Source organism: Rhizophagus irregularis, chromosome 12 (genome assembly GCF_026210795.1).
Source record: "Rhizophagus irregularis chromosome 12, complete sequence".
Taxonomy (NCBI): domain Eukaryota; kingdom Fungi; phylum Glomeromycota; class Glomeromycetes; order Glomerales; family Glomeraceae; genus Rhizophagus; species Rhizophagus irregularis.
The window spans coordinates 681,567-694,436 of NC_089440.1; the positions used below are offsets into that span (position 1 = coordinate 681,567).

General features: G+C 30.0%; 2 protein-coding genes across 2 annotated transcripts; both read right to left on the minus strand.

The window, feature by feature from the left end:
- Window positions 1-4,063: 4,063 nt before the first annotated feature.
- Window positions 4,064-4,567, minus strand: OCT59_003721 (uncharacterized protein; the record flags this gene model as incomplete). Its single annotated transcript, XM_066147836.1, has 1 exon — window positions 4,064-4,567. One exon carries the CDS (start codon window positions 4,565-4,567, stop codon window positions 4,064-4,066), a length of 504 nt encoding a protein of 167 aa, XP_065996499.1.
- Window positions 4,568-5,334: 767 nt separating this feature from the next.
- OCT59_003722 (uncharacterized protein) lies at window positions 5,335-6,057 on the minus strand (the record flags this gene model as incomplete). The annotated part of the gene is made up of 1 exon (XM_025311438.2): window positions 5,335-6,057. One exon carries the CDS (start codon window positions 6,055-6,057, stop codon window positions 5,335-5,337), a length of 723 nt encoding a protein of 240 aa, XP_025171624.2.
- Between the last annotated feature and the right edge of the window lie 6,813 nt (window positions 6,058-12,870).

A 12,870-nucleotide genomic window follows, 5' to 3' on the forward strand; every position in this document is an offset into this window, starting at 1 on the left:
AACGCATGTCGGACGTGCGTCGTGTGGATAATAAGAGTGTAAAAGGCAGCCCTTGCACGCAACAAGGCCAAGTAATTGTTTTTTAGGTGTCAAACTGTTATTATGATGGGTTTGTTGGGGTATAAAATGTTGTAAATAAGAAATTGAAGTTGAACGATCTGTCTCTTGTGTTAAAGTTTTTCCAAAGATAATTTGTTTTTGTACATTATTCTAATGTATCGTCCATTGTGATTTGGGTGTTGTAACATCTGGTATAGTTGGGGGCGATTTATGTGTTCTATTGAGGTCGTACACAACGTCGTTGAGAGGGTAGATTAAGCGTAAATTAGTACTAAGTACATAATTTTCGGTTAAATTTTTATACCACGCCGGGATTGGACCGCTGTAGTTGTTGTTATTATTTCTTTTTACATCAGGCCACGAGAGTAGATAATTCCATCTGATGAAACGATTTGATCCATATAAATAATATTTTTAGCTTTAAGATATTTAATGTCGGCGGTAGAAAGATCTGACATATAATCTCGTATAGAGGTATTTCCTCCTAAAATATTAATATTAAAAGTGAAATTGACTGAAAATCCATATTGATTAAGCAAGCCTAAAGCTTACGTTAAATAGGTAGGCTTGACTATATGGTCCAAATAGGTATTAATATTGGATGGAATAGTGGGGTACCAGATCTCTGATAGCGTATTATATATTTTCTGAATCGCTATTTCTCGAAGAACCGGAGTGTTAAAAAGTGCACCTAAAATATTCAGTTGTGATTTCATTTGGATATCAAAAAAATTATTAATAGATTGGAAAGTATGGTTATAAATAATGTTATCCGCCGTATTTGACGGAAGGTTCAAACGTTGTTTGAATAGTCTTTTCAATGGTCCCATTAAAGACTGACATTGTTTCAAATTAAGGATCGTGTGTTGGAAAATATATTCCAATTTTGGTATAACTATTTTGTTAATAATATATTGTATGTGGTGATGTGTCAATTTTTTGTTTTTCATAATGTTGTAGTGAGCCATCACTATTTGTTTGCCTTTTCGTATCGTTTGCGTATGTTTATCTAGTGCATTAATATATAAACCTAGTATACGCTCGCCTTTGTTACGAGGTGTGACAGGCGTCTCGTATGGCCGATTGTTAATTGTAAGGGTGATATTCGGTTGTTTGATGGTACGGTCATTAGTTAGAATTTTGTATTTATCCATGTTAACTTTGATATTATTAAGGTCATAAAAGGAATTGGCAATTGATAGTTTTTCTTCGATTTGTAATTGTGAAGAGCCAAACCACGTAGTGTTATCAAGATAGCCCACTATGGAAATGTCAAAGGTATGAATAACATCATTCTCTATATGTTGACAATTTTTCTTCTGTGTCGCAAAGGTGGAGTAATGTAAATGTGTTAATTGGTTGATGCGATGAAACATCGGATCATAATATATATTCCAGAGAAGTGGTGAAACAACTTCGCCTTGGTCAATGCCTTGGAGAACTGCATAAGATGGCAGTAAACCATTCGTAGTTATGATTTCATTATGTCGTTCTGTAAATAAATTAAGAAAAAAAGTGATAATAATAGCAGGAATCTTTAAACGTTCTAGCGCCAGCTTCAATAATCGTAAGTCGATGTGATCGTATGCTTTTGATAAATCTTGTAATATGATCCAGATGGGTTTTTTCTTAATGCGCGCGTGTTCTATTAAATGTTGTGTAATCATAAGTGGTTCTAAGGTTGATTGGCCCAGGACGCCCGCTTTATTGTTGAATTGTAAAATCAGGTGTTTAGAGAGGGCTTGATTTAATCTAGTCGAAATAATATTGACTAGTAATTTCCTAGGAGTTTCCAGGAGAGTTATGGGCCTTGTATTGGTTAGTTTACTATTCCAATCGTGTGGTTTCGGTATCGGGAAAAGTAACGCGTGTTTCCATTTATCAGGAATCACTTTAAGTGTTATGCAGGCATTGAAGATTCTAACGAGGATCATTAAAACGTCCTCGTGTAAATGTGTGATATCTTCGTATGTGATTTTAGAAGGACCTGGCGCTTTGTTGTTATTCACTTTTTTGAAAATGGAGGAAAGGTCCAATAAAGTAATTGGCTCAATTAAATGATTCCACCATTCTTCATTGATATTTTGTAAAGTAGGATCATAATGATCTTTCCAGTCTTGTGGTATGGAGTCTAAATTCCAAATAGTCTTTTCATTTGGGGCCCCGCTTGATGTTGGAAATGTTTGATGGCTTCTTTTTCTATAATCTCTGGGTTGTTAGTAAATACATGTTCACCTTTGTTATCAATAAAAGAAAGTCTATCCAGCACTATTGCGATTTAAAATGGAATTGATCATTTTAGTTTGATCATGTTGTAGATTGTCATTGCGTTCTGTAACATAAGAACTAATTTTGTTGGAAAGGTATTTATCATACGCAGATTGATAAGCAATTTTCATCATATGAAATAATCGATAAATTTCGTCCTTTGTTGATATAAAATTATCAGGAGTGACCGTTAATGGTAAAATGATTGGTAATTTATTAAAGTCCAATAAAATCTTTAGGCGAGGGAGGTATTTCATCCATCCTTCATAATAGGTGACCCATATATGTTGTGGAATGTTGTGTACGGTTGATGGTGTGGGTGTGAAATTTAATTTGAAACGAATTTTAATATGTTTTAAATTTAAAAATTGTTTCACTTGGTATAAAAGAATCACGTGGTTATTCATCTGTCGTAATTCAAGAGGCAAATCTGGGTTTGATGATGTATTAAAGTTGATAGATTTTTGTGGTATAATATGTTCTTTGAGTTCAATTAAGGTTTTCTCAAAGAGATCCCATTGTCGGTTTAAAGTAGTTTTGTTATTAATTTGTTGAGGTTCTTTAGAAAATCTATTTTTGAAAGTTGAACGGCTACGATTCGTGTAAGAAGACCATAATTCAACAGTCATTTGATCGTATTTGAAGACTTTCTTAACTTCGTCATTCCGCTTATTAAAAGGAAGGACGTCCATGAACTTTTCAAATAAATGCTTATTTCTTGAATCGAAAAAAGTTTTTTCTAAAAGGGTTATAACAATATTATGATCAGTATTAAAAAAAGATTGTGGTATTGATTGTGTATATGAATGAATCGATTGTTCTAATAAATTCGGATTTCCATAATGGTAATCAATTCTATTTGTACTATGAGTGGAGTTATTATCTAAGGATACTTGATGATATTTAATTATATCTTTGTATCTGTTATTTTTGAGTAAACGGATGGAAGGATAATTCGGGTCTGATTTGTTCTTTGTAGTCATGTTAAAATCGCCAATAACAATGGCGTATGAATTTTTTGTCTTGTTGGATTTAATAATTAGTTTGTTCAATTTTTCGACACAAATAGCGCTGATTTTGGTTTTGGTGACGTCATTCTTAGGACTGGATGGTAAGTAGCAACAAGTTACGTTCAGTTGTTTTGATTTCTTAAAACCGAAGATAAGATTGATGATACGTCCTTCGAGAAATTCTGTATGATTAAGATGTTTTTCCATTTTGTCGGTAATCATGATGGCAACTCCAGTGCCTTTATTAGCGCCGGAGGTGTCGTGAACTATATATATAAAATTGTTAGGTAAGGTAGGATGCTTGTGTTTATTAATAATAATATTCGATTGATCTCCAAAGAGACTAGTTTCTGCTAAACCAAGGATATCAAAATTGTGTGTAACAAAATAATTAATAATATCATTAAGTTTGTTGTTAAAGGCTGTTTGAATATTAATACTGCCTATTTTAATGTAGTCAATAAAAAATTATTATCATTAATGTTTTCTTGATTGATTACTTGTAGGTTTGTAATATGTTCTTCATTAATCAAGTGATCGGGATTTTGTGACAAAGAGTGTGAAATATTAGGAAAGGGATCAGATATATTTAAGTTGGTGTGTGACATTATTTAAAATATTTTTGAAATTGGGATGTATGTAAACCAGAAATTGGGATAAAAACAATAAGGGGAATCAAAACGTTATGTCTAAATTCTTTATGATTATAAAGAATGAGTCACAGATTAAACCTGGGGTTTATTGCCCCAATTAAATGGGTTAAGAATGAAGCTCGATTGTCCTGAAGTATCTTGTTCAGCCGCTTCATATGTATTTTCAATGGTGCCTGTATCGGAGATATCTCCAGATTCAGTGTAATATTCGTCTGAAAGTGGGAGTGCATCACTGTCAGTCATAACCGATTCAGCAGATGGTTGGATGAATCGTTTTTTCACATCCTTCAGAGGAGTTTTTTCATATGGAGTACTAGTACGTTTGGCTTTCCTAGCTGGTTGTTGTCGGGTGGATGGGGTTTGTGATGCTTGTAAAGTGTTGATGAGCATTTGCATCTGGGTCATCAAGGTTTTATGTTGATTTTCAAGACTATCTTGTCTATGTGTAAGTAACGCTATATTAGTGTCAATTGTGGTTAGTTGTTGATGGTGCGAAGAGTATTGCTCCGTGAACGTTTGGTGGGAACCTTGTAATATGTTAACGTGGTTTGTTAAGGTAGTAATTTGTTGTTCCATAAGTGCAATTTTGTCTAAGATTTCTTGGGGAGTTGTTGTTGGGACCAGGATGAATTAGGCTTCTGATGCGTCCTATCCAGGTGATTCGTAGTGTTATTATAAGTTTGTTTTTGTTTGCCTCGTGTGTTCGGTTGAGGACGAGATTGTCCATTTGAGTTACCAGGATTGTCTTTGGAGAGTTTTATGACATGGTTGTAATTTTGTCTGGTTGTTTCATTGATGAGAATGCGATCTTTGTTACGTATGATGAAACGTTTTTTGAATATTTTACGTTCATTTTTGTCTAAGACGAAATCAGTACTAGTGCAATTTTTATATTCGTGTGTATGGTTACCACATACATTGCATGTTTTTTTGGTGTTGGTGTGTGGAAAAATAAAGATTGTGTGTTCACCAAATTTTGTACCCGTAATTGTGGTATAATCCTTTTTGATATCATTTGGGTGGACGTATATAAACGCGTTCTTGAAAAAAGATGAGCGTGAGGTTTGAGTAAAAGTACACGTACGTCCCTTCAAGTGTGTCACTAAAGGGCTTAAATCTCTTGCGTTCGTGTTTAAGGGTAAACCAGTGATTTTATAGAAAGAAGAGGTTCGTTGTGTGTATATTGGATGTTTTGGATTGCCTGGTAAGATTCTAGCTACTGAGTCCTCAATAGCTAAGCACCAGTCTTGTTCTAGTAGATAATCTGCTGCAGCTTTGTCCTCGAAGCTAATTATAAGTTGTTTATAAATTGGCTTGATGAAAATTGGTTTGTCATTTCTATTTCAGTTTTGGATTTTTTGAGGTGGTTTTTTAATTTCTTTGTAAGTTGTGATTCTTTTTCCCGTTGCGTCAGTTATTTGTTTTATCAGTAACGTGGCATCGTAATTGATAGGGATATCTAATATTTTGATGATGGTGTCATCTTGTAATTGGAGTTTGCGTTCAATTAGGGTATCTATATTTTGTTGTGTATATTCATAAATTTTAACATTAGGAAGGGTTGGAGGTGATGTTTTGATAAGGTGTGACAATTTCTCCTTAGTCGACACAGATATCATATAAAATTTGAACATCATTTTTTTCAAAGATCTGACTTTGATAAAGTCTTTGTCTCTGACAAAGATGGTGTTAAGTTTTTGTAGAATTTCTTTGTCTGTGAGTTTTGGTGGAAAACTATCTCGTGGGATAAACCCTTCAAAAGAAGTTTGTACTTGTGTGTTTGAGGCTGAAAATATGTTGTCGATCATGGGGATTTCCTCCATTGGTGATGGATTAGATCCTTCTGAAAGTTGTTGTGTGTCATTATTATTGGTAACTTCTATTTCCATTTCATCAATCGTTTCAACGATTGGTGCATTTGGTAAATAGGGAGTGGAGTCACGTGTTTTTGGAGAATTATTCCCAGGGACTTGCTCCACGGAGGAGGAAATTTGAGAAGGTGAAGTCAAAGCAGGCTCGGCTGTCTTTTGACTATTATTGTTGTTAGTTGTTGACATGTTCGACATTTTTCTATTTTTGTTATTTATAACGTTAGGAGCAAAAGTTCTATATATGTCTTCTTTATCGGTAGAAGAATGATATGTTTTTTCAATATTTTTTAGAATTTTTTGAGAAAACTTGGAACGAGTGTTTCTATTCATGTAAATAATGTAAACAAGAATGTAGAGTCCGAAAAATCACAAATTAGACCAGGTTTATATGTAGGAAAAATGGTTTCTATAGTATATTTCTTTAGCTAAAAAAATGGTCAGAGTGATCGTCCGGAAAAGAGTCTCTCTTTTCGGAAAAAATTAATCATACGGAATGTAAAACTTAATTTATTTAGTACAAAAATTCCGTATCATAACACGAGATCACGTGATTGTTTATTGTTTTGTTATGATACGTTTTTTGTTTTTATATAAACCCTTACTTTGATGAATTTGATCTTCCGATCTTCCTTTCAGTCTTTCCCTTCCTTCTCTTTTCTCTTGTCTTATTTTGTTATTTTTTCTAAATTTTTCTTCTTTTTTCGTCACTCCCCCCCTTTAAAAAAAAAATTTTTTTTTTCATCACTCTCCTTTAAAAAAAAATTTTTTTTTTGATTTTATTCTTTTATTCCCACTTTTCTTTTTTTAAAAAAAATTTTCTTCTTTCTATTTCTATTTCCTCTTTATAAAAAATTTTTTATTTTTCTAACTTTGACGTCCTCCCTTTAAAAAAAATATTTTTTTTGATTTATTCTTTATTCCCCTTTCTTTTTTATTTATATTTATCCCTTTTTTTATTTCATAGGCCAGCAGATTTTTTTTGTGAGAAGATTCAGTTTCTTTTTTCTTTTTTGTAGATCAGTTTGGGAGTCCTTTCCTTTTTGTAGGATTGTTCAGGATTTTTTTCTTTTTTTAGGTCAGTTCAAATTTTCTTTTTTTTTTTTTTGTAAGTTGGGTTCAGATTCTTTTCTTTTTGTAGGTTGTTTCAGTTTTGTTGCTTCAGAGTCTTCTTTTTTTGTAGGTCAGTTTTGGATTTATTTTGTTGTTTTGGTTTCTTTTTCATCAGATGTTTCATAATTCTTTTCATTTATGTAGGTCAGACATTCTGGAGTTCTCTTTCTTTTTTGTAGGAATGCTGACTTGGATGATTGCAGATACTATATGAAGGGGGTTTTTGTTTCCAATTAAGTTAGATGTTCTTATGTTTTTTTTTTTGTTTTTTTTAGGTTGTTTGACTCCAAATGAACCTAAACTTATAGATAATTTTGGTTGCAATAGGTAGTTTTAATAAGGAGGGAATTCATAATGTATTTGTATTTTGTTTATTTTTTATTTTTTATTTAATTTAATAAAGTAAAATTAGATTTATGTAAATATAATTATAGTAAACTGTAATACAAATAGTAAATTCAGTGACCAAATCATATAAATTTCGTGATAAAATCAGTGATCAAATCATGTAAATTCCATATGAATTCTGTGCAAATTCCATATTCAAACCATATTTTTAGTGATACAGAATTGTGCATTTTTCCGTATCCTATTATGATATGTTATTTCTAAGGAAAAAAATCGTATAAAAACTTTATAAAAAACGTATCCAATTTTTTTATAGGGATTATTTGTATATTTTGATTTTTTGCCTATTCATCATCATCATCGTTACAGAATTCTTTGATAATCCCTGTAAGTAATTGAGATATTTTCTAAAAAAAAACAAAAATGATTAATTAAACGAGATTATAAATATTGTTATAGCCAGTTCTTTAGCGTTTATAAACGTAAACAAATGGAAAAGGGTAAGCAGAAGGTATTTAGGTAGGCGGGTATAATCAATAAATAAACTATATGTATAAACACTTAATAAACAATCCAATCAGACGTGTAGTATAGCACTGTACGTCGGCATATACTCCCAATACGAATAAAGGATAACAAATTTATATTTCGTTAAATTCAAACAACAGTTTATTTAATATAATCATTAGAACCATTTTTATTAAGAAAACTCTTCTACTGAACTTGAACTTCATTCAACTACAGGTCTAATTACAGGTCTATATATATGTAAAAATACTAGACTAAAAATATCTAACATATTGCATTTATTGAATATATTAAATAAATTGAACATATTTGATATGTTACATATATGCAACATATGCAACATTTCGAACATTGATCGTCACCTCGTGATTAGGCCGAATTTTGGTCACGTGATCAATTGTTCGCTACAATATCAAAATTAATAATTTAACAAAATAATTTTTTACCAGCTCAGAATTTGTTTACAAGATAAAGAACCTTCATATAATCCAAATTCAAAATGTTAATTTTGAAAGTCCTGTATTAAAAAAATTTTATATCGAATATATCAGGTCAAATGCTGATAATAATAAAGGGTAATAAAATTTACCTTCAAGTTCTTTTACACCTTTATCTGTAACACAAGTGTATCCAACGCTAAAATATTTTAAACTCCTAAAATGGGGAAAATGCAGAATTACCAATTATTCGTAAAGATTCATTTTTAATCCTTGTTTAACTTAATATCTAGAAATTATAAAATTTTAGTTCTTTTTTTTTTAATAATTTAAATCGGAAATTCCAGAACTAACTTCGTAAATTATCCACTCCGATATTGATGATGTACTGTATGTTCCGATCAAGATACAACTTGGCCAAGTTTTCTAAATAATAATCAGAAAAAAAAACTAATTAAATATTCAACAAATAAATATATCTAATATATATAAGGCTAATGGTGTATACTTCCTGAAAGAAGATTGGTGACGGAAGTAAAAAAAAATTTATATAATAATATGATGACTTAAATTTATTAAAAAAAAACAAATTTTCATACTTTATAAGGCTATCAATTTATTCAATTAATTTAGTTCCAGATAAGTATAATATGTTAAGCTATCATAAAAAAAAACTATTTTTTTTTTAAATAAATAAATTTGAGGAAAAAAAAATTTGTTTAGTAATAAATTAATTATACTTTTCATAGCTTCAATGTACAAAAATACTGACAGTAGCATTGTTAAGTCGAGCTTATTAAAGGCAATTCTACAAGCAAATAAGTAAAAAAAATCAATTTATTTAATAAACCAATAAAAAAAAGCATATTCATCTTGCCAGAAAAGTTATGCAATATATCATCTAATCCATCTTGTAGTTGATGAAATTGAGAGACTTGTACTCTAAATAATAAAATTAAGATGTGAACATTAATTAATAATTAAAATAACAATAAATATACCTATTGCTATCCATTTAAATCCATTCGACCAATTCCTGTAGTTTCGGGTCAAAGTTCATTGCATCTTGATCACAAAGTTTCATTCTGGAAATATTGAAAAACTCTAAATGTTGAAAACATGAAGGATTAGCTGAAACTTGAGGTGGTGTCAATAGAGTGCTGTCAAGATTAAGGGAACATATGTTCACCCTATTCACCAATGCCAAATTCATTAATTATTTAATTAATCTATGGTCCTGGAAAATACATTAAGAGTTTAAAATAATATTTACGCTGTCTTCCATTACAATACCATTACAGTATGATAAGTCCATCACTTCAATGTTTTTGCGAAGAAACAATTTGCAAATAGTTTTCTCAAACGCCAATCTTTGATAAATTTAAATTTCAAATCCTATAATTTCTTATTTAAAAAAAAAAATTATTTATATAAAACAAAATTTTATGATTAAAAACCTTTTATTAATTAATAAAAATTAAATACCTTGTAAAGCTGGAAGAGCACGATCTTTAACCTTACAAGACGAAACTCTAAAAATAACACCAAATTTTTAATTTAGATATCAAGGAATGAAATGCATTACATAAAATCGTTATAATTTTTTTAAATTGAATCTCGTAATCCATCAATCCCGTATTGGTTAATACTTCGCATCATCTTACAGTAAGCTGACTCTCATAACTAAAGCAAGCTTGAGTGTTACTGATAACTTCCAATAAAGAGTCAGTTGCCCGCAGATAATTATCTAATACAATATTCTGTAAATTACTGATTATAAACAATTAAATAATTAATTTCAAGGATTCTATACCCTCCGCAAATCATCTAAAAGTAAGGGAACCAATTTTGTTTAATTTTATCAACTCTGCCATTTCCTAGCATATGTTTATGAACCTTAATGACATATATGATCACGTGGCGAAGTCCGTTTATCTATGGAAAGCCGCCATGGTCAAAAGTACATAGCAAAACATAGCGTGTATATGCTATGTTTTGTAGCGCGTATACGTTATATTTCATGACGGGTTACCCCTGTTCTGTCTGTTTCAGGGGTAACCTGTTGCGTTTAATACGCTATATTTCATAGCATTATATACGTTATATGTTATGATGGGTACCCATTATAAGAAACGGCGGGTACCTGTTATAAGGAATGGCGGATACCCGCTATAAGAAATGGCGGGTACCTGTTATAAGGAATGGCGGGTACCCGTTATAAGAAACGGTGGGTACTCACTATAAGAAACAGCGGGTACCCATTATAAGAACTGGCAGTCAGCATATTAACTTTTGATAGACATCCATAATGATAATTATTTATTTAATGAAATTTTATTTGCAAATATTAAAATTTAAGTCACACATTTACGATTTTAAAGAAAAAAATCACCATATTTATTTTTATTGAAGTGTACAAATAAAAGAAACAATAACAATAAATAAAAAAGATAAGTAGCTAATAAAAAAATGAAATAACAGTGGAGTAATAGAAAGTAATAGAAGATGAAAGGGAGTAAAAAGAGTAATGAGAAGTGATAGGAAACAAAAAGGAGAAATAGGACATAATGAGAGATGAAAAGGAGTGATGGGAGACAAAAAGAATGATGGGAGACAAAGAGGAGTGATGGGAGACGAAAAGGAGCGATGGTTGGCTTTTTTTTATAAACAAATTTTGTAGAGAATTTTTATTTTTAATATAGGCAAAGGCTTTGTTTGATAGAATTTCATTGGGAATTTTTTTAATAAGAAGATTTTTTTTGATAAAAAATTTCGTTAGAAAATTTCTTTCATTGATAGGGACATTTCTGAGTTTTTTTTTGATGGATAATTTCGTTAAAAACTTTTATTTGATAGAAATTTCATTGGAGAATTTTTTTTAATAAGATTTTTTTTTTTTTGACATATACTTAATTTGTTAGAGCAATTTTTTTTAACAGGAGTGATTTTTTTGATAGAGAATTATTTGAGATTTTTTTTTTTTTTGTAGAAGATTATTTGAAGAATTTTTTTAATAGAGAAGATTTTTTTTTGATAGATAATTTCGTTAGAAAATTTTTTAACAAGTGAAATTTTTTTGATAGAAAATTTCGTTACGAATTTTTTTTTAATTGAGGGAGGGAGTTTTCCTTGATAAAGAATTTCTTTTGGGAATTTTTTTAATAGGTGAAAGTATTTTTTGACGGAGAATTTTATTAGAGAATTTTTTTTTAATAGGGGGATTGTTTTTGATAGAGAATTTCATTAAAGAATTTTCTTAAATAGATTTCGCTGAGAATTTTTTTTTTTGATAGAAATTTCATCATAGAATTTTTTTTTGATAAATAATTTCATTAGTGTAAATTTTTTTAACAGGGAGATTTTTTTTGATAGAGAATTTCGGTAAAGATTTTTTTTTTAATAGGAGAGAAGTTTTTTTTTTGGTATAGAAATTCTTTTGAGAATTTTTTTTTAATAGGTGGTAAGAATCTTTGAATTTTTCTTTAATCGGGATATTTTTTTGATTGAGAATTCATTAGAGAATTGTTTGTTGAAAATTTTTTTTATTTTTTTGATGGAGAATTTTGTTTAGAAATCTTAATAGAAAATTTTATTGAAAATAGTTTTTTTTAATAAGTGTATCGAGAATTTTGGCTTGAAAATTTTTTTTAATAAAGAATTTCATTAGAGATCTTTTTTTTTATAAAAAATTTATTGAAAATTTATTGGAAAATTTTTTATTAAATTTACAATTTTAATAAATTTTTACTTCTCTTCATCTTCCCATCACTTCTTTTCATCTCCAATAAAAAAAAAAAAATTTTTTTTTAAAAAAAAATTAAATGGCGGGTACCTGATATGTGAAACGGCGGGTACCTGATATGTGAAGCGGCAGGTACCTGATATGTGAAGCAGCGGGTACCTGATATGTAGAATGGCGGGTACCTGATATTTGAAATGGTGGGTATTCGATCCCTTAATAATTTAAAATTTGGTCCAAAATAAATTAATAAACCGTTATAATATAAAGCGCATACGCGTTAAATTATGTAGCGTATACGCATTGCTTTTTATGGCGGGTTACCCCTGAAATTGACAGGTTAACCCAACAGAACAGGGGTAACCTGCCGTGAAATATAACGTGTATACGCTATGTTTTGTAGCATGTACACGCTATGTTTTGCTACGCACTTTTGACCACTACCGCTTGCCATATTTATCCGCACGCGATACGTTCTACATTGATAAAAATAAATATTTATAAAATAAATTGTGATACACTGATAAACAAGATATGATAATAAAAAATATTTTTTCGCTCCAGACTCACAACGGTTTCCGTTTTCTAGCTTATAAAATTATTAGTATGATTTTTCGCATATCTATAAATTACCTTTAATATAACATTAGAAACTACAGTAAGACCTCTATATAGTCACACCATATAGTCATATCTTACGATCTATATAATCACATAGGTAATTATAAAGAAGTCCCACTGTAACTAATTTATTTTATTTGTGTTAAGAATCAATTAAAGTTTTAAAGAATAAAAAAAAAGTAGAGTTTACTGAACTTAATATCATTGACAATAATTATGCACTTT